Below are 23,684 nucleotides of genomic sequence, written 5' to 3'. Positions count from 1 at the left end.
AACCAACGTTCCTGCATCTGGAGGTGTTCTCTGTCAAGATCATAAGAAACTATACAATGTCTCCTTAGCACTTTTCTCCTTTTGTTTACCTCAAACCATAGTTACTGAAACTTGCAGTATTATTTTCAAAAAATCTGTATCTAGAGAAAGTCCTTAGGAAAGTCACCTAGGTTGGTATTGCAAAATTCGTGAATTCTTACTGTGTTTTTGGAAGTGTGTTCTGAGGCGATAGCGGTCAGCTTCTCAAGACTGTACATGGTCACATCTGCTTGAGGTGCTCCATTTTGACTGAGAATCTGGAAAAACTCACTGTTTGCTAAGAAACACAAGAAAATAAACAGGTAGGCCAGTGGCAATGGTTATCTTTAGGAAATAACTTTCATCACTCTTAAGCAGACTTATTTTTTAGGACACCTCTGTGTGTTTTCCTCAGAACCAGATCATTTTCTTCTTTCACCTAAAATATGGATAGTGGTGCAAACTCAAGATTTTGAATTTTCTCAAAAACGTAGTTCCTGATGAATTCAGCATTTTCTAGAGCACAAAGAACAGGACACACTTAACATACTAAAACAAGGTACTGAAAACCAAAATTCCAAATATACACACTTGTGCACACACATGACAGTAACATTATTCCACATTCAGCATATGTAAAGCCACAGAGGTCTGTGGTAAAGACAATGTGTTCTTTATGAAATTCTTCAAGAAGAAAAATGAGGGAGAAAAAGAAACAATTGTTTCCAATTTCTCATTTTTAATTTGGTAAATTCTTGATATATTATGACTGTATTTTAAAGGTATGTGTATGACTTGGAAACACATATTGTATTTAGTCAAACATACTTTTTTCCTAACACCCACAGAAGACAATGCTCCTTTAAAGAGTGAATCTTCAAATTGTGCTTATACTAAACACTAGGCTCTTGCAAGGGAGCCAACAAAATACTGCTTATTTACTATGTTGTTGTGTGCCACTGAGTCAGCCCCAACTCATAGTGACCTTCCTTGGGTTTCTGAGGCGGTATCACTACAGTAGTTCGCCCAACTTTCCTTCCAAGGAGTGGCTGGTGGGTTGGAACCGCCAGCCTTCTGGTTAGCAGTCAAGTGCCTTAGGCACTATGGTACCAGAGCTCCTCATATTTACTACAATACTCAGCAAATAAGGTTCTCCTGGCCTTCTTCATTTGAAAAATTAAGACACTAATGAAATCACTGTAGTCTGCTCATCTTCCATAAAGTATAAAAAGCTCAAAAGATTTCTGTGAATAAAACCACAGTGACAAGTTCTTTGGGTGTATTTGTACTACTGGCTTTGCTCTCCAGCTAGCTTACCTTGCACACTGTGCACACAGCGAAGGGCATAGTTGAGGGCATCTAGAGTGCTTGGTTTACTATGCTTCTCCGACGGGAAGTACTTTTTCATTTCCTGGACCACCGTCATGAGTTCTTCCGAAACTCTGATTCGATCCTGCTGTCCACTGGTAAAAGGAAAAATAATAAATTCACATCTTCAGTAATTACAACTTCACTGCCATTGAGTCCATTCTGACTCATAGCCACTATTTTTATATAATAATAACAGCCAACATTTATCACACACATACTACGTACCAGGCCATTTTCTAAGTGCTTTACATGCACCATCGCATTTAGTTTACAGGTTTATTAGTCCCTGAGTGGTGTAAACACCTGATGTGTTCAGCTGCTAACCAAAAGGCTGGGATTCGAGTCTACCCAGAAGTAACTTGGAAGAAAGGCCGGGTGATCTACTTCTGAAAAATAAGCCAATGAAAACCCCATGGAACAGAGTTCTGCTCTGACACACAAGGTGTTGCCATGAGTCAGAATCCACTTGACAGAAACTGGGAACTTATTTTTTTTTACAGAGAAAGAAATCGAGGCAAAGAAATAGGTAAATGTCAAAACGTCTACTTTCTCCCATTTCCACTCCAACCTCAACTCAGCTAATTCTAAGCACTTTTTATGTGCTCTTTGGTGCTTTCCTCCATTTTCCCAGATCTCCTCATTCTCATTAATCTGGGTCTCCCCCTAAACTTTCCCCTAGGCTCAAAAATAAAAGAGAAAAGTAGCGAAGCTCTGCTTTTCCTTTTACTACTCTCGGGAAGAACAAACAAATCTGGTTGTGAAATGAAAACAAAGCTGTCACCTGTTGCTGCTCTCCTCATAGTTTCTGGGCAGTTGGTAGTTCTGGCTCCACATTGCATCGGGTTCGGCTCCGAGGGGCTCCCTCCCGCGGGGCTGGGGTCCTTCAAGCTCCTCGGGTTCGTTTTCCTGGGAATCCTGAGCCTGACCGCGGGGCAGGTCCAGACCTCCGCCGAGCTCCATCTCGTGCTCGGCTGCCCTCACGTTTGTCGCCCGCTTCTCATTTATTTTGGAGCCAGGGATCGAAGTGTATTCCTTATTTTGGTCCTTGTCATCGCGTTAGGGAAAGTGACCAGCCATCACATACAAGAAAGTACTGACCTGTGGTCACCTGGAGGCACTTTTCTCACAGTATTTCCATAAAAATCTTCCTGGATGCTCGCACCGCAGCAGGTCCTGTCTGGGGGGACAAAGGTGACAGGTGTCCAGTGAAACATACGACTAGTGCCGGAGACAGGGACCGCTACGACTTGAGAGCCCCCCCGGGGACAGGTCGCCTGGCCCTTGTTGCTCCATAGAAGACTGATTCACACAACTTTCCCCACTTCCGAAAACTCGGCGCGCGCCAAGCACTGGGCCGGGAAAAGGTGGTCCCGGGAACGCACACCGTACCGAAGCTGCTGCTCCTGCCGCGGACGAGGAGGGCAGGCTCGAACTGGAAGCCCGCCGGCCAAGATCTCACCCGCAGCCGGTCCTCCCCGGCCCGCGCTCGCCAGTCCCGAGGCCCGCCGCGTGCCGGCGCCCGCGCCCCCCGCCGCCACGTGACAGCACCCCGCCCCCGGGACACAAGATTGGACGCCTCGGTCAGCTGCACGGACCCCATTGGCCTAGAGGCGGGGCCCAACTCTGGGGCGCCCGGGTTATATAAACTAGGGCGAGTAGGACGGGGGCGAAGGCATCAGAGAACGTTACATAACGCCCGTGGGTGGGCTGAGGGCGGTGTTCTGCCAATCCCCGCAGGCAGGCGCGTAAATAGGGGGCGGTGTGGCCTTGAGGCGGCTCGGGAAGCGGTAGTGATAGGGCACTGGAGCTGCCAGTAATAGGGAGGGCGGGGAATTCCGTCAGCGAGAGTGGGCGGGGCCGTCGCGGCCTCCACGTGAGGGGCGGGCCGAGGCGGTGGCTCTTGAGGAAGGTTGGGAGGAGCCGTCTGGCAGCCTCTTCCGGAGTCGGCAACCAAGGGCGCCAGGCTGCGCCTGCTGCTTAAGGGGGAGATGGAGCGAACCTTGGAGCGAAGCATCTGTGGAAACTAGGAACTCCCTGAGGTAGCCAGAAGCTAGAACTGAAAATTTTCAATGTTTTTTCTGCCTTTTCTTGATTTACATTATTTCCGTCCTCTACACTTTCTTCTTCTTCCTGCCAACTCCTTAGGTTAGTGGGCTCGAAAGGAACTGCAATATCGTAGTCCTGGTAATTTTAAGAATTTACAAGCCTACTAAGACCGAAAGAAGTTCCTGATTGCCACAGTTAAGCACTCAACCACCAACCGAAAGGTTAGCGGTTCATACCCATCCAGAGACACCTTGGAAGCCAGGCTTGACGAGCTGCTGCCTAACGATCATGGCTTTGAAAACCCAATGGAGCAGTTCTACTCTGCACATACGGGTTTGCCATTAGTTGGGATGGATTCCGCGGCAACTGACCGCCACCGCCGCCGGGGGGCGGGGAATCAAACCAGATTTTATGAAACTGAATTTTGACAATGAATGGTACTTTAACATTCTCCTGGCCTTCCTAAGGCGTTCTGGTGGTGCAGTGCCTAAGGCATTTGACTATTAACCCGAAAGTTGGTGGTTCAAACCCACCAGCTGCTCTGCAGAAGATTTATGGCCTTGAAAACCCAATGGGGATCCTTCGGAATCGACCTGATGGCAGTGGGTTTGGTGTTTTGATTTTGTGTGTGTGTTGTTGTTGTTTTGGTTTGGTCTTCCCAAAGTTACAGATTCATTTGGCAACTAAACAAAAACAAGTGTGTGTAAATGGCATGTCCTTTCAGAAAAGGAAGGTGCAGAGAAGTTCCCACCCCTTACCACCATTCTGAAAGCCCTTCTTAGATTGTATCCTGACTCACCTGAAATATAGGATCAGTGCAGATGCCCTGCCCTCCAGCGCCTGGTACATCAGAAATGTTGTTACACTTGTTACAGAAATGAAAGGAATTGTATGTTTAAAAAAAAAAAAAAAAAAGTTCAAATTATGTATTGGATAAATTATTTTTCCAAATGACACACTAAATTGGATCTCCCTTTTTTTTGAAGTTCTCACCTGTAGCTGCATTTACTCCACAAATATTTAAAAAGCACATACTTGGGCAGAGATGACCACAAGTGGTGGATGAGACAAAGTCCCTGCCACTTGCAGGGAGTCTGCAGCTTGTCCAAGGGTAAAACTTAGATTTTGAAAAATTCCAAATATAGATTTATTAAGAATACAAGCAACTTGGGTTGGGGAGGCAGGAAGTCTTCCAGGGTAAGATCATCCCTTCATTGAAGCATGGGGTGACAAGGGTTTATAGAGGCAAAAACAGGAAGCCAGGACACAGCTAAAGCTCTCTTCATTGGTAGGTGAGTGATCAGGAAACTTAAGATGGGCTATACGAGAAGTGGGGCTTTGTCTCTGATAGGTCCATTACAGCTATGTAGTGAGGTGCCATGGACTGAATTATGTCTCTCAAAAGTATATGTCAGCTTGGCTAGGCCATGTTTCTCAGTGATTTGTCAGTTAAGTAATGATGTAATCATCCCCCATGATGTGATCAATCAATAGTAAGGGGATTAGGGTTGGGTACAACATTCTCAGGGAACTCTGGTAACATAGTGCCTGAGTCACTGGACTGCTAACCAGAAAGCTGGCGGTTCAAACCCACCAGCAACTCCTCGGAAGGAAGATGGGGCAATCTACTTTAGTGATACTGCCTCGGAAATCCAAGGAGTGGTTGCTATGAGTCAGGTCCGACTGGAAGGCACATAACAACAACAACAACATTCTCAATCTGGTCACAGCGCTCATTCCATGTAAAGGGAGCTTCCCTGGGGTGTGCGCTGCATCACCTTTTATCTTACAAGAGATAAAAGGAGAGAGAGACAGCGCGTGCGTGCCTGAGACCTGACTACCATCAAGAAAGATTTGGGAGTGGAGCTTATCCTTATAACCCAGGTCCCTTTGCTGAGAACACCTAGACCCAGTGGAAGATTGAGGCCAAGACACATGGAGATCTCCAAGGAATGCCAGTGCCCACAGCTGTTGAAAGGAGACAAGGATCTGCCTCCAGAGCCAACAGAGAAAGTCTTCCCCTAGAGCTGGTGTTTTGAATTCAGACTTTTAGCTTCCTAAATTGTGAGAATAAATATTTTTTGTTAAAGCCATCCACTTGTGCTATTTCTGTTACAGAGCACTAAAGAACTAAGACAGCAGGCAAGGATGTGTTCAGGTTGGGGAACCAGGCTGTTTTTCTGAGAATCAGCCAACCATCAACTGTTTGTGGGTGCAGCTGTTTCCTAGAACATATGAAAAAAAATCTAAAAGAACATGCTTAGAAATGAGTCAAAATGGAGTCACTCTTGTTCCCTTGACATGAGTCCAAACCAAACTCACTGCCACTGAGTCAATTCCGACTCATAGCGACACCCATTGAGTTTCCAAGGCTGTAAATCTTTACAGAAGTAGATTACCCCATCTTCTTTCCTCAGAACAGCTGGTGGGTTTGAACCACCAACCCTCTGGTTAGCAGCCTCATCCACATTACGCCACCAGAACTCCTTGACATGAGTTCAGACTAGGCTAAAAGCTTGTTGGGGGTTATTCCCTTTATCAGTAGTCCTGAGGAAGAGAGAACACAATTCCAAAAGTAAGTTCAGAAAGTGGAAATTACTATGTAGAAAACAGAACAAGGTAATGGGTAAAGTGTCACTGGGATAGACATGGAGGTAAAGGGGGCAGGTGAAGGAGGAGGCCTTTCAGAGAAGGTAGAATGGGAGTGGGAGTGAGAAGGAGCCTGCCATGGGGGTGGAAAGTGTCTCTTACAGACGGAACAGCCCTGCAGAGGCCCTGAAGGGGGCAAGTCTGTTATTGAGAAACCCAAAGGCAGTATATGTGGACTGGGAGAGTGTGGTGAGGAAAGTGGTATGAGATGAGGTCTGCCTGTTAGGAAGGACCAGATCATGACCTTGTAATTAAGGAAAGGGATTTGGATTTTTCCCTAATGGCAGTGGAAAGCCAGTGGAGGATTTTAAGCAAGATCCACATTCTGATTTCCACTTTGATAAGCTTGGTCAGCCTGTTGCATGGAACACAAAATTTTTAGTTAGGAGGCTGTTAATTACAAGAGGGGGCTTAGATGATAGCTAGGGTGAGTGGTGTCAATAAAGATGAGTCAAAGAAGTAACTGGATTTGGATACAAAGCCTTGCTGATGAATGTTGTGATGGTAAAAGAACAATCAAGGATGACTCCTGGGGCTTTGGTTTAAGCAAAGCTGTTTATGACAGGGCATAAGCTAAGATAGCTAAGGCTGGGGACAGTAAGTTTTGATGGAGAAATCAAGAGTTATTTTCCACATGTTCTATTTGCGATGTGCATTCCACATCCAAGTGGAGATGTCAGTGGGTAATTGGATTTCCAAGATTGGAATTTAGGGGAGAAGAGAGGGATGGAGATTACATTTGGGAGTCATCAGCATGTACATGTAATTTACATCAATGGGGTGGACAGTATCACCTAAATAGGGCAGACAGAAAAGGGCCAAAGGCCAAGACCTTGGACACATGGAGACTCAGAGGTCATGCAGAGACCCAAGCAAAGGAGCAGGAGGTGAGGTTGAAAGAAAACCAGGACAATGCCAACAAGGAAGCCTAGAGAAGGCATTTCAAGGAGAGTTGGCAACTATGTCAAATGCCAGTGAGAAACAGATTAACACCAGGGCAAAGAATTTTACTGTTGGGTTTCACCAAGATGGTGGTTTTTGATGACCTTGGTTAAAGATGTTTCTATAGTATGGACTACAAAAAGGGCATGGAGGTGGCATCTTCTGACCCTCCTCTAACTTCACAAAAGGGAGGCAGAATCACCATCAGCAGCCCAAGGCTTATTCCTATGAGGCCAGACATGCCACCTCCCTCCACCCCCGCCCCAGCGTTTTTACCAACTCTGACAGCAGCCATCCCTCCTATGGCACTCACTACTTCTCTGCTAGGTTCGATAATTCGTTGTAATGGCCACACAGAACTTGAAGACAATACTCACAATTATGTAATTTATTAGGGAAGTAACAGGCTACGATACAGGTTCAGGAACACTTTCAGTATACAATTCTTCGATCAGGACAGTCTCCCCTTTTCTATGCCCTCAGGCATACCTCTCGGCCCTGCTCAGGCAAGGGCTACAAAGCTCTTTTAGTTCTGCCAATAGGTACACCTAGGTGCATCCCACTCCGCCAGCAAGGCTCCTGCCTAAAGGCATTCAGCTGTCTCGCTCCACTGGCCGGTGAGCCTGCTGCTATCTCCTGACTCTTGGTTCCTCAGCTCACTTCTCAGCTGGTCGTCTCTGCTATCTCTCTGCCCAAGAGGTCCAGTGCAGGGATCTTGGCTCCAAGGATACACTTCACTCCACCTCTTACTCATCTCTCATAATGGCATTGAGATCTCCCTTTCTGCCCCTAAGAAGGCTCATTTTAAGCCTAGCAGAATGACAAAACTAGCCAATTCCCACATTAGAGTTCCAAACACCTTATTTGCATGGTCCCACCTGGTAGCATAGTGGCTAAAGCACTTGACTGCTAACCAGAAGGCTGGCGGTTCAAACCCACCAGCCACTCCCTGGAAGGAAGGTTGGGCAATCCTACTTCCGTAGTGATACTGCCTCGGAAACCCAAGGAGGGGTCGCTATGAGTCGGGGCCGACTCGACGGCACATAACAACAACAACAACAACAACCGAGTAATCTGGTGGGAGTCACAAAGACTGGCTAGAAAAGCCATACCAAGTAATTCATCGCACCACAGGACTGAAGAAAAAGTGGGAAGTCAGGAAGTGAGGCAATGAGTATAAACAACTGTATGGAGGATCTTTTCTGAAAGGAATATAAGGAAACATTTGTTTGTTGGAAGGAGGGATGCAGGATCAACAGAGGGCTTGGAAAAGAGATCACTTATTAGGACCTGTTTGAAGGGATGAGCCAATAGAGAAGGAGAAATGATGCAGGAGAGGGAATAGATAACTGGTAAAGAGAAGGCCTCCATTCAAGGTGGTGACTAGAGTCCTGGCTAAGAGCAGGGATACTGTTCATAGATATGAAGGCAGAATATAGGGGATTAGGTTTAGCCTTAGCAGTATGAAGATAATTAGCAGATTTTAAATGCATTTAACTTGCCATTTAAAGACTCAAAAAAAAAAAAATCTTCTAACAAATGATTGTCATAATTGTTTTTTTTTTTTAGTAAATTGTAGCTTTACAGGTTGAGTTTTCTTCTAGTATGAAATCTAGCTCAGTTGTAAATAAGTATGCTTACCTTTAAATACACTAAGCAACCTGTTCAATTTTAAAGCAAACAATTAAGTCCCACTCAAAATCAGTAAAAAATACCTACCTTTAAAAATATTTTATTAGTGATTGTTGTTGTTGTTATGTGCTGTTGAGTCAGACCCGACTCATAGCGACCCCCCCTTGGGTTTCCAAGGCAGTATCTCTACGGAACTACATTGCCCAACCTTCCTTCCAAGAAGCAGCTGGTGGGTTTGAACCGCCAGCGTCCTGGTTAGTAGTCAAATGCCTTAGGCACTATGCTACCAAAGCTCCTATATTATTAGTGATGCAAATATAAAATTATCATAGGCAACACAACTCACCACAAAATACTCATGCGATAAAGGGAATTTGCCCCAACTTTTTTTAAAATCAGTCATAAAAGGCTAACATGGCATTCTCAGGGCTGGTCCCCAACAGTCCATGTCTCCATCCAGTGCCAAGGAACTGCTTTCACCCATCACCTGAGGTGGTTGTTATTGTTGGGTGTCATCCAGTCGATTCCGACTCATAGCAATCCCTGCACCAAAGGGCTTTTTCTAAGCTGTAATCTTTACTAGAGCAGACTGGCAGATGTTTCTTCTGTGGAGCCTCTGGGTGAATTCGAACTGCCAACCTTTTAGTTAGCAGCTGAGTGCTTAACCACTATACCATCAGGGCTCCTTCCTCTAAGGTTAGGCCGGTCATATGGCTTATTTTGGCCAATAACATGTGTCTAGAACTGCTTGTGCCGCTTCCAGGCAATTCATCGTGGTCCCTCCAAGGGCAGTGATAACCTTGGGACAGATGTTTACAGAAGTCCCTCCCTGGTGACTCTGCTGACTAATACTGGACATGCAATATGAGCAAAGAAAAAAACTTTTATGTTAGGTCATTGTGATGTGGGAGATGTTGGCTGTACAGCATACTCTCAACATACCCTAAATGATATGGCAATCAAAAATACTTCCAAGTTGGGGAGACTTGTCTTAGCTCTGACACTGGATGGATGATAGTGCCACTCTCCAAGACAGACTAGTACTATCAATGATAAGAGGAGCAAAAGGCAGGGGAATGATTGATTCCATTTTGGGCATTTCGAGTTTGAGAGGCCAGGAGTTATCAATATATTACAATTACAGAAATTAGAGGACTAGATAAGATTGCCTAGCAAGAATTAAGTAGAACAGAAAAAGTGGGCTTAAGACCCAGCCCTGAGGAACACTGACATTTAAGGGAGAGACAAAGAAAGAGGAACTCATTTATTATAAAGATATATTTTCCTTCAAAATCTTGAAAATGACACCAAAAGTGCATATAGATTTCTTTATATATAAGTCACAAACAGAATAATTCCAGTTCATTCTTTTCCAGGGTCCCTATGAGTTGAAACTCAATGGTAGTAGGTTTTTTACTAATATAACAGGAAAACAGTAACCAAAGCTGGAAAAAAGTGGATTGGCTGTACCAGAAATCTCTCAACAGCATTTTAGAGGAAACTGGCATTACACTGTAAATAAAGGCAAAAACATATGGGTCTACCATCACCCATTATATATATATGAGTCAATTTGACTCACAGTGACCCCTCCTTGGGTTTCTGAGGCGGTATCTCTACGGAAGTAGATTGCCTAGTCTTCCTTCCGAGGAGTGGCTGGTGGGTTTGAACCGTTAGCCTTCTGGTTCGCAAATGCCTTAGGCGCTATGCCACCAGAGCTCCTTAAACATATATATATATTTAAAAATTTTTACTGTGATTTGGGTGAAAGTTCACAGAACAAGCTCATTTTCCACACAGCAGTTGATAGTTTGTTTCATGACATTGACTGCAATCCTGCACAATGTAACAGCTTTTCCCACTTCTTCCCTCTAGTTACCTCTTCCCGGTGTCCTTCTTTCCTATGCATTCCTGCCCTAAGCCCCTGCCAGAGCTATCTCCTTGTGTAAGCATGGCCCTCCATTCTCCCACAATTGATTGCTCTAAGGAGTAGGAGTGTATCTACCTGATGTCAATGTTCATTCTATACACCTGTCTATTGTTTGGCTGGAAGCCATGGGCGTGAGTTCAAGCCCAGACCTGAAGGGAGGGGCCACAGACTCAGGGGCCTCACCAGGCTCTATCAGATTAGCAGGCCTAGTCTTTTTTATTACATCACTTTCCATCACTTGCAACCAAGAGTCCTAATGAACACAGCCTTTTTGGAGGAGACAGGTTTTTCAGGGGAAAACTCACTCACTATCCAAACTTACCTTCCCCACAGCCCAGGCAGGCAGCTATCTAGTCTACCATCCATAGGGCTGACTCTGCCCATCACTTTTGAAAGACCATGTATGTAGGTAACCAAACAGTCAAATCCTGAAAATTTTGGTAATCATGTGGAAATCAGTCCCCACTCATCTCCTATTTGGAAAAGCACTTTGCTTCTATTCACTTGGGTTTGGAAAACATCTTGTTCTACAACACAGGGAACTAGGAAACAGCACCAGGGGAGTAGACTGGTCAGAGTGGGGAAGAAACAGAGTAGTCTGGGCGTTTATAAGGGAGAACAGCGAGGGACACCATTTATAGAACTTGGTCCAGGTGCAGCTGTCATAGCTACACATCTACAAGGAACACAGGAGATAGAATTATGTTTATAAACACTTTATTCAGTCCATTATAGTGGGCAAGTTCCCAGCTAAGTACACAGACACAAGCAAGATATTCTGGGTTAATGTAGGAGCCAGTGGGTTACATGGGACTGAGCATTGAGGCCAAGGAGAGAGCACCACGGATCAGAGTCAGAGCTGGCCAGAGGCTCTGTGCTAAGCACAGTGAATGTCCCAACATGGACAGCTGCTTTCTGCTCACAGTTGGGAACACTGTAAAGCAAGTCTTCAACAGGTATTAAAGAAATGGAAGCCATGTCCTGGTGCACTTCAACTGTTCTTGTTTGTGAGTCACATAATAACATGTGATTAAGAATTTTATAACATTCCAGTAACAATGAGCCACAGCATGGTGAAGCCTCTGTTTTCCTTCATGCCTGCACTCCCATCTTTAAGCCACATACCCTGATGTTGAAAGTCTCACAGTACACAACAAAGTCCCTCAAATGACAGAAGTTATTCCCAAGCAGCATCCTATGCAGACAGTTTATGACATGGAAGAGGGTTTGGTTAGCTAGCTATCCTCTGTCATCCACCCCTGACCAATGCATAGTTGAAAGCAAAATTTAGAACACTGATCAGGAAGTGAAAAATGGAGTGAAAATTGGAAACAAACTCCAAAAGGCTATAGTCTAAGAGGATTGGGCCAGATAATGATCAAATGCAGAGAAGGTCTTACTTGAAGCTACAAAATTGTTTCTCACATAATTATTAAATATATTGGAGTCCACAGCTCGTAATCTGCAAACTGCTGGATAAAACTGCTTATCTCTAAGTATGAGATGGACAAAGTCTAGCACAAACCTTCCCCAGACCCTGGGAAAATGCTGAACTGGGAGTTACATTATGTACAGTAGCTCAAAAGCAAGGATGGCCCACCAAGATGTAGCAGGTTCAACACAATATTACAGTTTTAATTCTGAAGTTCCATTTGGCACTTTTCTGCCCTTACCTGTCAAGAACAGATTTACAGGGTAATTACTGGGATTTAACTTTTTGGCAAAATAGAAACTTTGGTCACAGCCACAGTTCTATAAAAACAGTACTTTTAAAGGGGTGGTTGTTTCGGATTAAAATAACATTTTTTAGCAAGTTATACTTAACGGTAACAAGAAGGTAAACATGTTCATATCTAATATAAGAGCATATAACAAACTTTACCAGTATCTTATTTTAAATATATTGAAAGGGTCAGTAGTGCTTATAAAACAGTAGTGAATTCAATTAGAGGGATGCATAAAAATATCAAAATAAGGCACAGCCTGTTGTCACAGATTTATGCTAGGTAGTAATGTTCTTTCTGGAAGGCATGAGTTGGGAATTAGATTACCTAAAAGGTTTAAAATGTGGCTCTGAAGACAGTATCATAGGAAGAAGATAGCTAACTCAGAACAAATTTCCTTAACTGGAATCAACAGCAACTAATCAGTGACAACATTACTTCTAGATTACAACACTCTACAGCTTTAGAAGTCCTCCTCATCAGCCCATATGTAAATCTGTAAAGGCACTGTGCAAAATGAGGGCTGGGCTGACTACACTTCTAGTTTGGAGTGCATATTAAAAAACAAAGGCACATTTCATAGAAATCAAACTTTACATCAAAACCAACCAAAAATAATCATTTTAGATATGTAGTAGGCAAGCTTGATAATATAGCAGGTTCTAAGTCAAAAGTCCAGAAGGTTTCTTGAACAGCAGGCTTGAGGTTCACGGGATATTCACGAAGAAAGACTCCATACTAATAAGCAGTGGGATGGAGAAAAATCAGGGAAAAACAGCGGTTTAGCCTTTTAGTGCAAATTCAGAATGAACATTAAATGTTGAAGTCTAAACAAGTTTCCAAACACAGATGGTAGAAATTCAATTTGGTCCATTTCCTCCTAGTGATATCTCTATATTCTATAGAGAGCTACTAGAGGGGACTAAGGGAGCTCTGGTTGCATAGTGCCTAAGGCACTTGACTGCTCACCAGAAGGCTGGCGGTTCAAACCCACCAGCCACTCCTCGGAAGGAAGGTTGGGCAATCCTACTTCCGTAGTGATACTGCCTCAGAAACCCAAGGAGGGGTTGCTATGAGTCAGGGCCGACTCGACGGCAAACAACAACAACAACAGAGGGGACTATCAAAAGGAAGGATTCAAGTAACGGTAAAACAAAAATTCCACTAACATCAACCTATTAATGAAAGGAAGACATATTTTTCTAAACAGTTCCCACACACTGCACTGAAAATGGCCACAGACTGTTTCAGTAGCAGTAGCAGTAACAGTAACAATGCATCTGTACTGGAGTCCCTGGGTGGTGCAAATAGTTAATGCACTAACGGACAGGCTGGTGGTTTAGCCACCACAAGATGCCTTGGAAGAAAGGCCCAGCAATCTACTTTTGAAAAATAAGCCATTGAAAGCCCTGTGTGCCATCACACTGTGATACACATGGGATCCCCACGAGTCAGAATCATCTTGATGGAAACTGGTTTGGTTTTGATTAAACGTTTATTGTTATTACTGTACGTCAGGGACCAGCCTAAGCACTTTTCTATACCAGCTAATTTGGTACTCATAACAAGCTTAGGAGGTGGGTACCATTATTTTCCCTATTTTACAAATGCAGAAACTGAGGTTCAGAGATATTAAATTACAGTCAGTCCCTGGGTTACAACTCTGACTTAGGACAACTCCTACTTGCCCTTTAATGTTATATAAATTTGCCCTCACTTTGAATGACTGAACTAACCCCTACTGGTAACAAATTCTTCATAACAATCACCTTCAATTGCTGCACATGCAGCTTTCAAATTACTGTAAAGGTTTTGAATCTTTTTGTGCATAAGTCAAAAAATCAAACCTACTGCACTTGAGATGATTTCGGCTCATAGCAACCATACAGGACAGACCAGAACTGCCCCATTGGGTTTCCAAAGCTTTACAGAAGCAGACTGTCTCATCCTTCTCCCACTGAGGGCTGGTGGGTTCAAGCCACCGACTTTTTTGTTAGCAGCTGAACGTCTTAACCCCTGTACCACCGGAGCTCCTTTCTTGTACTAAAGGCTAACCAAGAACCATATGCACCTGTTCTGAGTTAGCTACAAGTTCTTAAAGACACAGCTATGACGTGATCTAGTTCATAATGCAGGGACTGCCTACATATGCCCCAGGCCACACATCTAGCTGGTAGGAGAGTCTGGATCAATCATAGGTGGCCTCTGCTCTCAGTCACCACACTGTACTGCTTCTCTTAAAAAGAAATATACGATGAAAATATATTTAGAGGGAAAAATGAATACATTTCTCTTTCTTCAAAGGATTAATGTCTACACCAAAAATTTCAGAAAAAAAATCTAATACAAACTGAAGTATGGTAAAAATTTACTAAAGAAATGTAAAAACCTTAGAATAAACTAGTATTTCTGGTGAACTTTTATTTGTCCACGAAACTCACTGTGAATGTGTAATAAAGAAGACTGTTATAGGGACTCACCAATGATGATGATGATGATGATGACCACAACACTAATCCCAATTGCCCACATCTATAATGAAACAAATTTCCATTCACATGTCAAAAGTGTGCTGACTGAAAAGTATCACCGAACAATGTATTATTCTAATCACAAAGAGATATCAAGATATACTACAATATGAAATAATTCTTAATTTCTGAAGCCTAAATTTAATGATCTCAATTAGGATCTAAAGGGTACTTATCTGCTTTTCATAACACATTCAAATGATCTCTGGTCCTGAGGTAGGCATTTCTCTGTGCACACAAGTTTTCCACATAAGGGTTACTTCCACATAAGGAAGCTTGTTCCATGTGTCTGCAAGTGTTACTTCTCAAGAAGGCAGGGACGGCGCATGTCTGTAGCGACTGTGTGAAAGCCACTTAGGTCACGCCCTGTGTGGCTACTTTCTACTCTTCTGGTCCTGCACACAGTGGCTTTCCAGAGCACCTTCCCTCCATCTTGGGACCATTCATAGCACCACATGCAAACAAACCACCAATTCCAGCCTTTGTCCCAGGCTCTGTTAGGGTTGTTGTTGTTGTTATGTGCCATCGAGTTGGACCCGACTCATAGCGACCCCTCCTTGGGTTTCCAAGGCAGTTATCACTACGGAAGTAGATTGCCCCATCTTCCTTCCGAGGAGTGGCTGGTGGGTTTGAACCACCAGTCTTCTGATTAGCAGTCAAGTGCCTTAGACCCCAAAATCTCTGTATGGATGAAGTTGAGTGAAAAGGAACACAGATGATCAAATGGGTTAAAAACAAAGGACATTCCTCACAACATTCAGACTGGGTTTCATAGGATTATTGTTATGTTATGTGCCGTGGAGTCGGACCCAACTCAGAGTGACCCCTCCTTGGGTTACCGAGGCAGTATCACTCCGGAAGTAGATTGCCCAACTTCCTTCCGAGGAGTGTCCGGTGGGTTTGAACCATCAGCCTTCTGGTTAGCAGTCAAGTGCCTTAGGCACTATGCTACCAGAGCTCCTGCTCTGCTGGGGAGGAGGGGTCAGAAGAGGCTATGTGTGTGACTGATTTGGGAAATTTCTGTTCCACATGCTCCTAACCAAACCAAAACCCACTGCTGTGGAGTCGGTTTCGACTTATAGTGACCCCCACTGGGTTTCTGAGGTGGCAAACCTTTATGGAAGCAGATTGCCGAATCTTCCTCCTATGGAGTGGCTGGTGGCTTTGAACCACCAACCTTCTGGTTAGCAGTCAAATGCCTTAAGCACTACACCACCAGAGCTCCTTACACACTCCTAAGGTCAGCCACAAAACATGGAGAATTCCTAGTTGGGGGAATAGGACAATGGTATTTGGTCAGTGTTTTGGCTTGAGTCAATCCAAATGTCCACATGTGGAAAGTAGAACCGACTTGCAGATTTAAAGAAGTACAGGATCTGTGGCCATCATCTATCCCTGAGAATAGAGAGGGTGGCAGAGGGTATAGATCAGTTAGAAGAGAATTACCTTGCAATTTTTCCACCAGTATTTTCTCTTCAACTTGGCAGCACTTGTTTCAAACTGGGAAGCTCCTGCCTGCAGCGCATCTGCACGGTCATCCAGCTCAGAGAGCTTCTGGTCTCTTTCTAATACCTTGTCCACATTGACACGCATGATGTCCACCACCTACAAGGATATATTCACACGAAGTTACACAGAAAGAAATGGAAGAACAAAAATTCCCAATAAAATCTACTGACACATTTTTTTCAGGTCAGCACTTATTACTTTGGGCCAAACTTTCATTTGAAAAAAAAAAAGGGGGTGAGGGAAATTTGATTTTGTAAATAAACAAAAATTCCAGGCAGAACAGAATGAGACTGGGTTTCTTAGCACGAAAATAAGAAATTTTCAGAATGACATTCATAAAGGAAATGATTAGATCAAAACATTACTATATGGTTTAATAAGAATCTCTTACATAGCTTTAGCTTTGCTTTTTAAGGCAACTAAATGCAGAAAGACCAGGATATCTTTCTTGGGAAGTAACAGTCTGAATTTCTCCAGCAATCTTGTGGTTCTGCATGTACAGTGAAGAACAAAAGACGCTCTGACAGTCCTCCAGCTCAAGAATTCTACAAATACAGATCTGCTGGGTTACAGCAGTTTGCCAGCGTCTGCTTGCTGTGTGTCAATGGGCAGCAGTCAGGGACACATTCTCCAGGGACTTGCTCAGGCTGGGAAACTCAGGCTAGACAAAGCATTTTGATGAACAATCTAGTCAGAAAGACTCTTGGCTTGAGCGATTTGAAAACCTAATCTGTAAAATTCTATAACCCTGTTTTACAAAGTGGTTTTTGTTGTTGTTGTTGTTGTGTGTCGTGGAGTTGGACCCGACTCACAGAGACCCCCTCCTTGGGTTTCCAAGGCAGTATCATTACGGAAGTAGATTGCCCAACCTTCCTTCCAAGCCAGTGGTCCTTAGGGAACACTTTCAAGGAGGATGTATGTTTTAGAATATGGTTACAGTTATAGGAAAATAGGCATGAAACTAAGAAGTCTGACTTCTGCTCAGATCTGGGCTTTCAGACAATAGGGGGCCGGTTTTGTTATATTTCTGATACTGTCAGGCCCCCTGCCGACACACAGTTAAGCACTCAGCTGCTAATGAAAAGGCTGGCACTTCAAACTCGCCCAGTGGCTCTGTGAGAGAAAAGACCTGGAGATCCGCTTCCATAAAGATTGCAGGCTAAGAAATCCTATGGGGCAGTTCTACTCCGTCATATGAGGTTACCATAAGTCAAAATCGACTCAACAGCACCCAGCAAATAATACTGTCAAAATGTATTTTACATTTATACTCTTATGACACTTTTTCTAAACAGAATTATTCCAGTGTGCTCCCATGTTTGTTTGCAATGCATGTTTCCAACATTTCAGAGCAATACCTCATCCACTTGGTTTTGTGTCTGCTGCAGTCTTCGACTACTGCCTGAGGCAGTGCCTGAACCAGCAGGGGCACCTGCAGACCTAAAACATAAATGCACAGTTATGAATAAACTATGACTTCAAATACTTTTTTGTAAGAGTAAGTATTTTACTCCAGGACCTCAATTTCTTATGTCAGAACTAAAGCTGAAAAAAAAAAGTCCTTCTAGCAGTAATGAACAAAGGTTTTTAACAGGCATTTCTTCTAATTCCTCTATTATTTCTAAAATTCTCCCACATGCTAAAAGTGAACAGGGTCTACAGGGAAATTTTACTATGACCTACTCTGTACAACTACCACTTGTCTGGCAGTTTGTCATACTGTGGTGGCTGTGATGCTGGAGGCTATGCCACTGATATTTCAAATACCAGGAGGGTCATCCATGGGGGACTAAGACAGACTTGGAATAAGGCTGTAGCCAGGTCTACCTCTAAAAAACTGGCCGCTGAAAATCTCATGAATAGCAGTGAAACGATGTCTGAGATATGCCAAAAGATGAGATCTTCAGGTTGGAAAGCACTCAAAGTATGACTGGAAAAGAGATGCCTCTTCAAAGTAGAGTTGACCTTAATGATGTGGATGGAGTAAAGCTTTCTGGACCTTCATTTGCTGATGTGGCACGACTCATGAAGAAATAACTGCAAACATCAGTTTGCAGAAATAACCAGAATGTGGAATATAGAGTATCAACCTAGGAAATTAGAAGTTGTGAAAAGTGAAATGGAACACATAAAGGTTGATACCTAAAGCACTGTTGTTGTTGTTGTTATGTGCCGTCGAGTCAAACCCGACTCATAGCGACCCCTCCTTGGGTTTCCGAGGCAGTATCACTATGGAAGTAGGATTGCCCAACCTTCCTTCCAAGGAGTGGCTGGTGGGTTTGAACCGCCAGCCGTCTGGTTAGCAGGCAAGTGTCTTAGCCACTATGCTACCAGAGCTCCCGCACTAGTGAGCTGAAATGGACTGATAGTACCCATTCTGAATTGGACGATCATACGATGTATGATGGAAGAATGATAAGTTAAAGCAGAATGGCACCACATTGTCAAAAACAGGTAGCATAGTGCCTAAGGCACTTGACTTTTAACCAGAAGGCTGGCGGTTCAAACCCACCAGCCACTCCTCAGAAGGCAGATGGGGTAATCTACTTCCGTAGTGATACTGCCTTGGAAACCCAAGGAGGAGGGGTCGCTATGAGTCGGGTCTGACCCGATGGCACATAACAACAACAACAAGAACAAGATCTATTTTAAATAGGATAATATCCATAGGCCTACAAGGAAGATCAGTTATTCAAATTACTATTATTCAAATTTATATACTATTAAAGCCAAAGATGAAGAAATTGAAGATTTTTAACAATTTCTGCAGCCTGAAATTGACCAAACAGGCAATCAAGATGTATTGATTATTACTGGTGACTGGAATGAGAAAGTTGGAAACAAGGAAGAATCATTTGTAGTTGGAAAATAAGGTTTGGGTGAAATAATGCCAGAGATTGTGTGATAGAATTTCGTAAGACCAACACCTTACTCATTGAAAATACCTATTCTCAACAACATAAAAGGCACCTCACCAAACAAAATACACAGGAATGAAATCGACTCTATCTGTAGAAAGAGGTGATAGAGAAGTTCAATATCATCAGTCAAAACAAGGCCAGGAGCTCATATGAGTTAAACATTTACCTCAAGTAGATACACTCCTTGGAGAGATCAATCATGGGAGAATGAAGGGCTGCTTATGCACAGAGAGACAGCTCAGGGGGCAGGAATGCATGGAGGGACGGACACTGGGAAGAGGTAACTATGGGGAGGAAGTGGGATGGGAGCTGTTGCATTGTGGTAAACTGTGGTCAATGACATGAGACAAAGTATATGTGAACTGCTGTATGGAAAGTGAATTTGCTCTGTAAATCTTCACCCAAATCACAAATATAATAAACAAACACACAACAAAAAAAAAAAAAAACAAGGCCAGGAGCTGACCATGGAACAGACCATCAATTACTCATATGCAAGTTCAAGTTGAAACTGAAGAAAATTAAGATCGTATTTTGGCTGCAAAGTCCACAAGAGCCATAATACGATCTTAATTTTATCCCACCTGAATTTAGAGGCCGCCTGAAACACAGATTTGATGCACTGAACACCAATGACCAAAGACCAAGTGAGCGCTGGGATAACATCAAGAGCACAGCACATGAAGAAAGCAAATAGTCATTAAAAAGGCAGGAAAGGAAGAAGACCAAAATGGATGTCAGAAGACACTCTTGAACACAGAATAGCTAAAGTGAATGGAAGAAATGCTGACATAAAAGAGCTGAACAGAAGATTTCAGAGAGCAGCTGGACACAACCAAGTAAAGTATCATGATGTGCGGTGAATGTGGCCCTTCTAGCCATTGTCTTCCATTTTGTGATGCATTATAAATCCTGCTTGGGGTGATGTGGTAGTTAAGGTCGGTGTCAACTTGGCTGGGCAGCTGGTAGTAGTCATTCCCCATAATGACCAGCAATCGGCTCTGTGGTGGGATTTGCTGTGAGCAACTGAGTAGCTGCTGATTGTTAAAGCTGTCCACTTGGGTTATTTCTATTGGCTCAACACAGGTGGGATACATCTTGAGTCCTGCCTTGCTGGAGAGGATAATTCAAATCACCACCCTTAGCTTCCTTGAGGGTATACCTGTGAATCTCCTGGGAAGGTCCCCCCTCCTCTTGCTCCAGTTCTGTGTTTTGGCTCATCCTCATCTCACCCCTGGATTTGGGACAGCAGCCGTCATCTGATCTGCTGATCGAGGTTCGTCAAACCCTGAGAATTGAGAGGATCCTCCAGACCCACTCACAGACCTGGGACTCGCCAGCCTGCCAGCCTCCACCACCACTATGTGAGACGATCCCTTGGGTGTCTGTGAGTTCTGTGAGGCACTACAGTGAAAATACAGAACCCTAAGATGGGGGAAATTACTGAGAGGAGGAGGAGTTGATGTCTGAAATGATGGGGTAGCACGGTAGTCTAGACATTTGGGACATCTTTAACCTCTGTCTCTTAGGGACTGACCTAGTGCTGATCTAAGAGAAATTGTTCAAGCACAATGAAACGTGCAAAGACCTGGAGTTAGAAAAGCAAAAGGGAAGTACACGCTCAGCATTTCTCAAACTGAAAGAACTGAAGAAAAAATTCAAGCCTCAAGTTGCAGTATCGAAGGATTCTATGGACAAAATACTGAATGATGCAGCAAGCATAAAAAGAAGACAGAAGGAATATACAATGTCACTGTACCAAAAGGCTGACATTCAACTATTTCAGGAGGTAGCATATGAGCAAGAACTAATGGTAGTGAAGGAAGACGTCAAAGTTGCACTGAAGCAACTGGTGAAAAACAAGGCCCTGGGAATTGACAGAATACTTACTGAGAAGTTTAAACAAACATATGCAGTGTTGGGGGTGCTCACTCATTTATGCCAAGAAATTTGGAAGACAGCTATCCAGCCAACTGACAGAAAGAGATCCATATTTGTGTCTATTCCACAGAAAGGTGATCCAACAGAATGTGGAAATTATAGAACATCATCATTAATATCACATGCAAGTAAAATTCTGAAGATACTTCAAAAACAGCTGCAGCAGTATGCTGACAGGGAACTTCCAGAAATGCAAGCTGGATTCAGAAGAAAACACGGTACGAGGGATGTCACTGCTGATGTCAGACAGATCTTGGCTGAAAGCAAAGAATACCTGAACTTTCTTGGTATCCTTCTTTCAGGACAGATTTGTTCGTTCTTCTGGCAGTCCATGGTATTTTCAGGATTCTTTGCCAACACCACAATTCAAAGGCATCAATTCTTCTTCGTTTTTCCTTATTCACTGTTCAGCTTTCATATGTTGTTTATCATATGTATTTTATTGACTATGCAAAGCCATTCAACTGTGTTGATCATAACAAATTATGGATGACCTATGAAGAATAGGAATTCCAGAACACTTAATTGTGCTTGTGAGGAACCTGTACATAGACCAGTAGGCTGTCATTTGAACACAAGAAGATACTGCATGGTTTAAAATCAGGAAGCGTGTGCATTAGGGTTGTATCCTTTCACCATACTTATTCAATCTGTACGCTGAACAAATAAGCCAAGAAGCTGGACTATATGAACAGTGAGGCCATCGGGACTGGAGGAAGACTCATTAACAACCCACAATATTTAGTTAACACAGCCTTGTTGAAAGTGAAGAAGACTTGAAACACTTACTGATGAAGATCTAAGACTACAGTCTTCAATATGGATTATACCTCAACATAAAGAAAATAAAAATCCTCACAACTGGACCAATAAGCTACATCATGATAAATGGAGAACAGATTGAAGTTGTCAGAGATTTCATTTTTCTTGATCCACAATAAATACCATGGAAGCAGCAGTCAGTAAATCAGGTATTATACTGCAATGGGCAAATCTGGTGCAAAAGACCTCTTTAAAGTGAAGAGCAAAGATGTCACTATGAAGACTGCCGTGCACCAAAACCAAGCCGTGGTATTTTCAATTGCCTCGTATGAATATGAAAGTCAGACAATGAATAAGGAAGAACAAAGAAGAGTTGATGCTTTTAAATTGTGGTGTTGGCAAAGAATACTGAAAATACCATGGGCTGTTAGAAGAATGAACAAATCTGTCTTGGAAGAAGTACAGCTAGAATGTTTCTTAGAAGTGAGAACTGCCAGACTTCATCTCACCTACTTCGATCATGTTGTAAGGAGGAGGGATCAGTTCTTGCAGAAGGATACCATGCTTGGTAAAGTAGACGGTCAGTGAAAAAATGGAAGACCCTCAGTGAGATGGATTAAGCCAGTGGCTGCAACGATGGGCTCAAGCATAGCAAGGATTATGAGGATGGCAGAGGACCAGGCAGTGTTTTATTCAGCTGTACATGGAGTCACTATGAGTCAGAGCTGACTCGACGGCACCTAACAGCAACAACAACATGCAAGTCTTTGCTGACTGCTCTGGCTTTGAAATCCTTATTTTCTCCATTAATTAGTTGGCATTGCTTTGCTTCCCCTAATTGATGCAGGCTCCAGTGTCTTGGTATTCTTTTCTCTGTATCCAAGACACCATCCAACATGAGGCTTGCATAAGGTAGCCAATGTTTTATTGATTGGAGAGGTAACTATGGAACATCTGTTGTTTTTAGATGCCATCGAGTTAATTCAACCCATAACCACTCCATAGGACAGAGTAGAACAGACTGGTAAGGTTTCTGAGGCTGTAATCTTTATGGGAGCAGATTGCCAGGTCTTCCTCCCACAGGTTCAAACCACCAAACTTTCCGTTAGCAGCCAAGTGCTTAAACATTTGTGCCACCAAGGCTCCTGGTATTGAATATCTATCATATGCCAAAGACCAGGGATACAGCAGATCTGATCCCTGCCCTCATAAAATTTAGTATCTGGTAGACAGCAGCTAAGGACTACACCCTGGTCCTCGTAGGCCCTTTCTCACTTACTTCTCCTACGTTTTTAAGGAGGAAATGACTATTGCCCTTATTTTATACATGAGTAAAGTGAAGTTCAGAAAGCCAACACACTGGGTTGTAGCAGAGCCTGTGTTTAAAACAAAACAAAAACAAAAACAAAACCCATTGCCATGAAGTCAATTCTGACTCACAGCAAACTTTTAGGGCAGGGTAGAACTGCCTCATAGTTTCCAAGGCTGTAAATCTTGAGGGAAGCAGACTACCTCCTCTCTCTCCTACAGAGGGGCTGGTGGGTTCGAACCATTGAACTTCTGGTTAGCAGCCGAATGCTTTAGTCACTACACCACCAGAGCTCCTTGTGTTTAAAACAAGTCTTGGTTCCGGCAAGATGGCGGACTAGGCAGAAGGATTGCACAGACCCTCTTCAACAAAGAAAAGGGAAACCAATTAACACAGACA

The 23,684-nt window shown here is 43.4% G+C and overlaps 2 protein-coding genes across 2 annotated transcripts in view; both read right to left on the bottom strand.

The window, feature by feature from the left end:
• The window catches only part of PER3 (period circadian regulator 3), a 91,356-nt gene extending 91,099 nt beyond the window's left edge, over window positions 1-257 (bottom strand). The window contains exon 1 of the mRNA XM_042781180.1: window positions 201-257. Coding sequence (XP_042637114.1) covers window positions 201-257 — 57 coding nt within the window. The remainder of the gene's footprint in view (window positions 1-200) is intronic.
• Window positions 258-13,030: 12,773 nt separating this feature from the next.
• Window positions 13,031-23,684, bottom strand: part of VAMP3 (vesicle associated membrane protein 3) — an 18,543-nt gene continuing 7,889 nt past the window's right edge. The window contains exons 2-5 of the mRNA XM_042781185.1: window positions 17,711-17,822; window positions 16,290-16,448; window positions 14,793-14,844; window positions 13,031-13,050 (exon numbers count right to left, since the gene is read on the bottom strand). Coding sequence (XP_042637119.1) covers window positions 13,031-13,050; window positions 14,793-14,844; window positions 16,290-16,448; window positions 17,711-17,822 — 343 coding nt within the window. The remainder of the gene's footprint in view (window positions 13,051-14,792; window positions 14,845-16,289; window positions 16,449-17,710; window positions 17,823-23,684) is intronic.

The sequence above is a fragment of the Orycteropus afer genome, unplaced genomic scaffold (assembly GCF_000298275.1).
Source record: "Orycteropus afer afer isolate SDZICR_OR568_19922 unplaced genomic scaffold, OryAfe1.0 scaffold00094, whole genome shotgun sequence".
NCBI lineage: Eukaryota > Metazoa > Chordata > Mammalia > Tubulidentata > Orycteropodidae > Orycteropus > Orycteropus afer.
The sequence above is the reverse complement of the archived record's forward strand: the minus strand, read 5'-3'. Positions and strand labels throughout refer to the sequence as shown.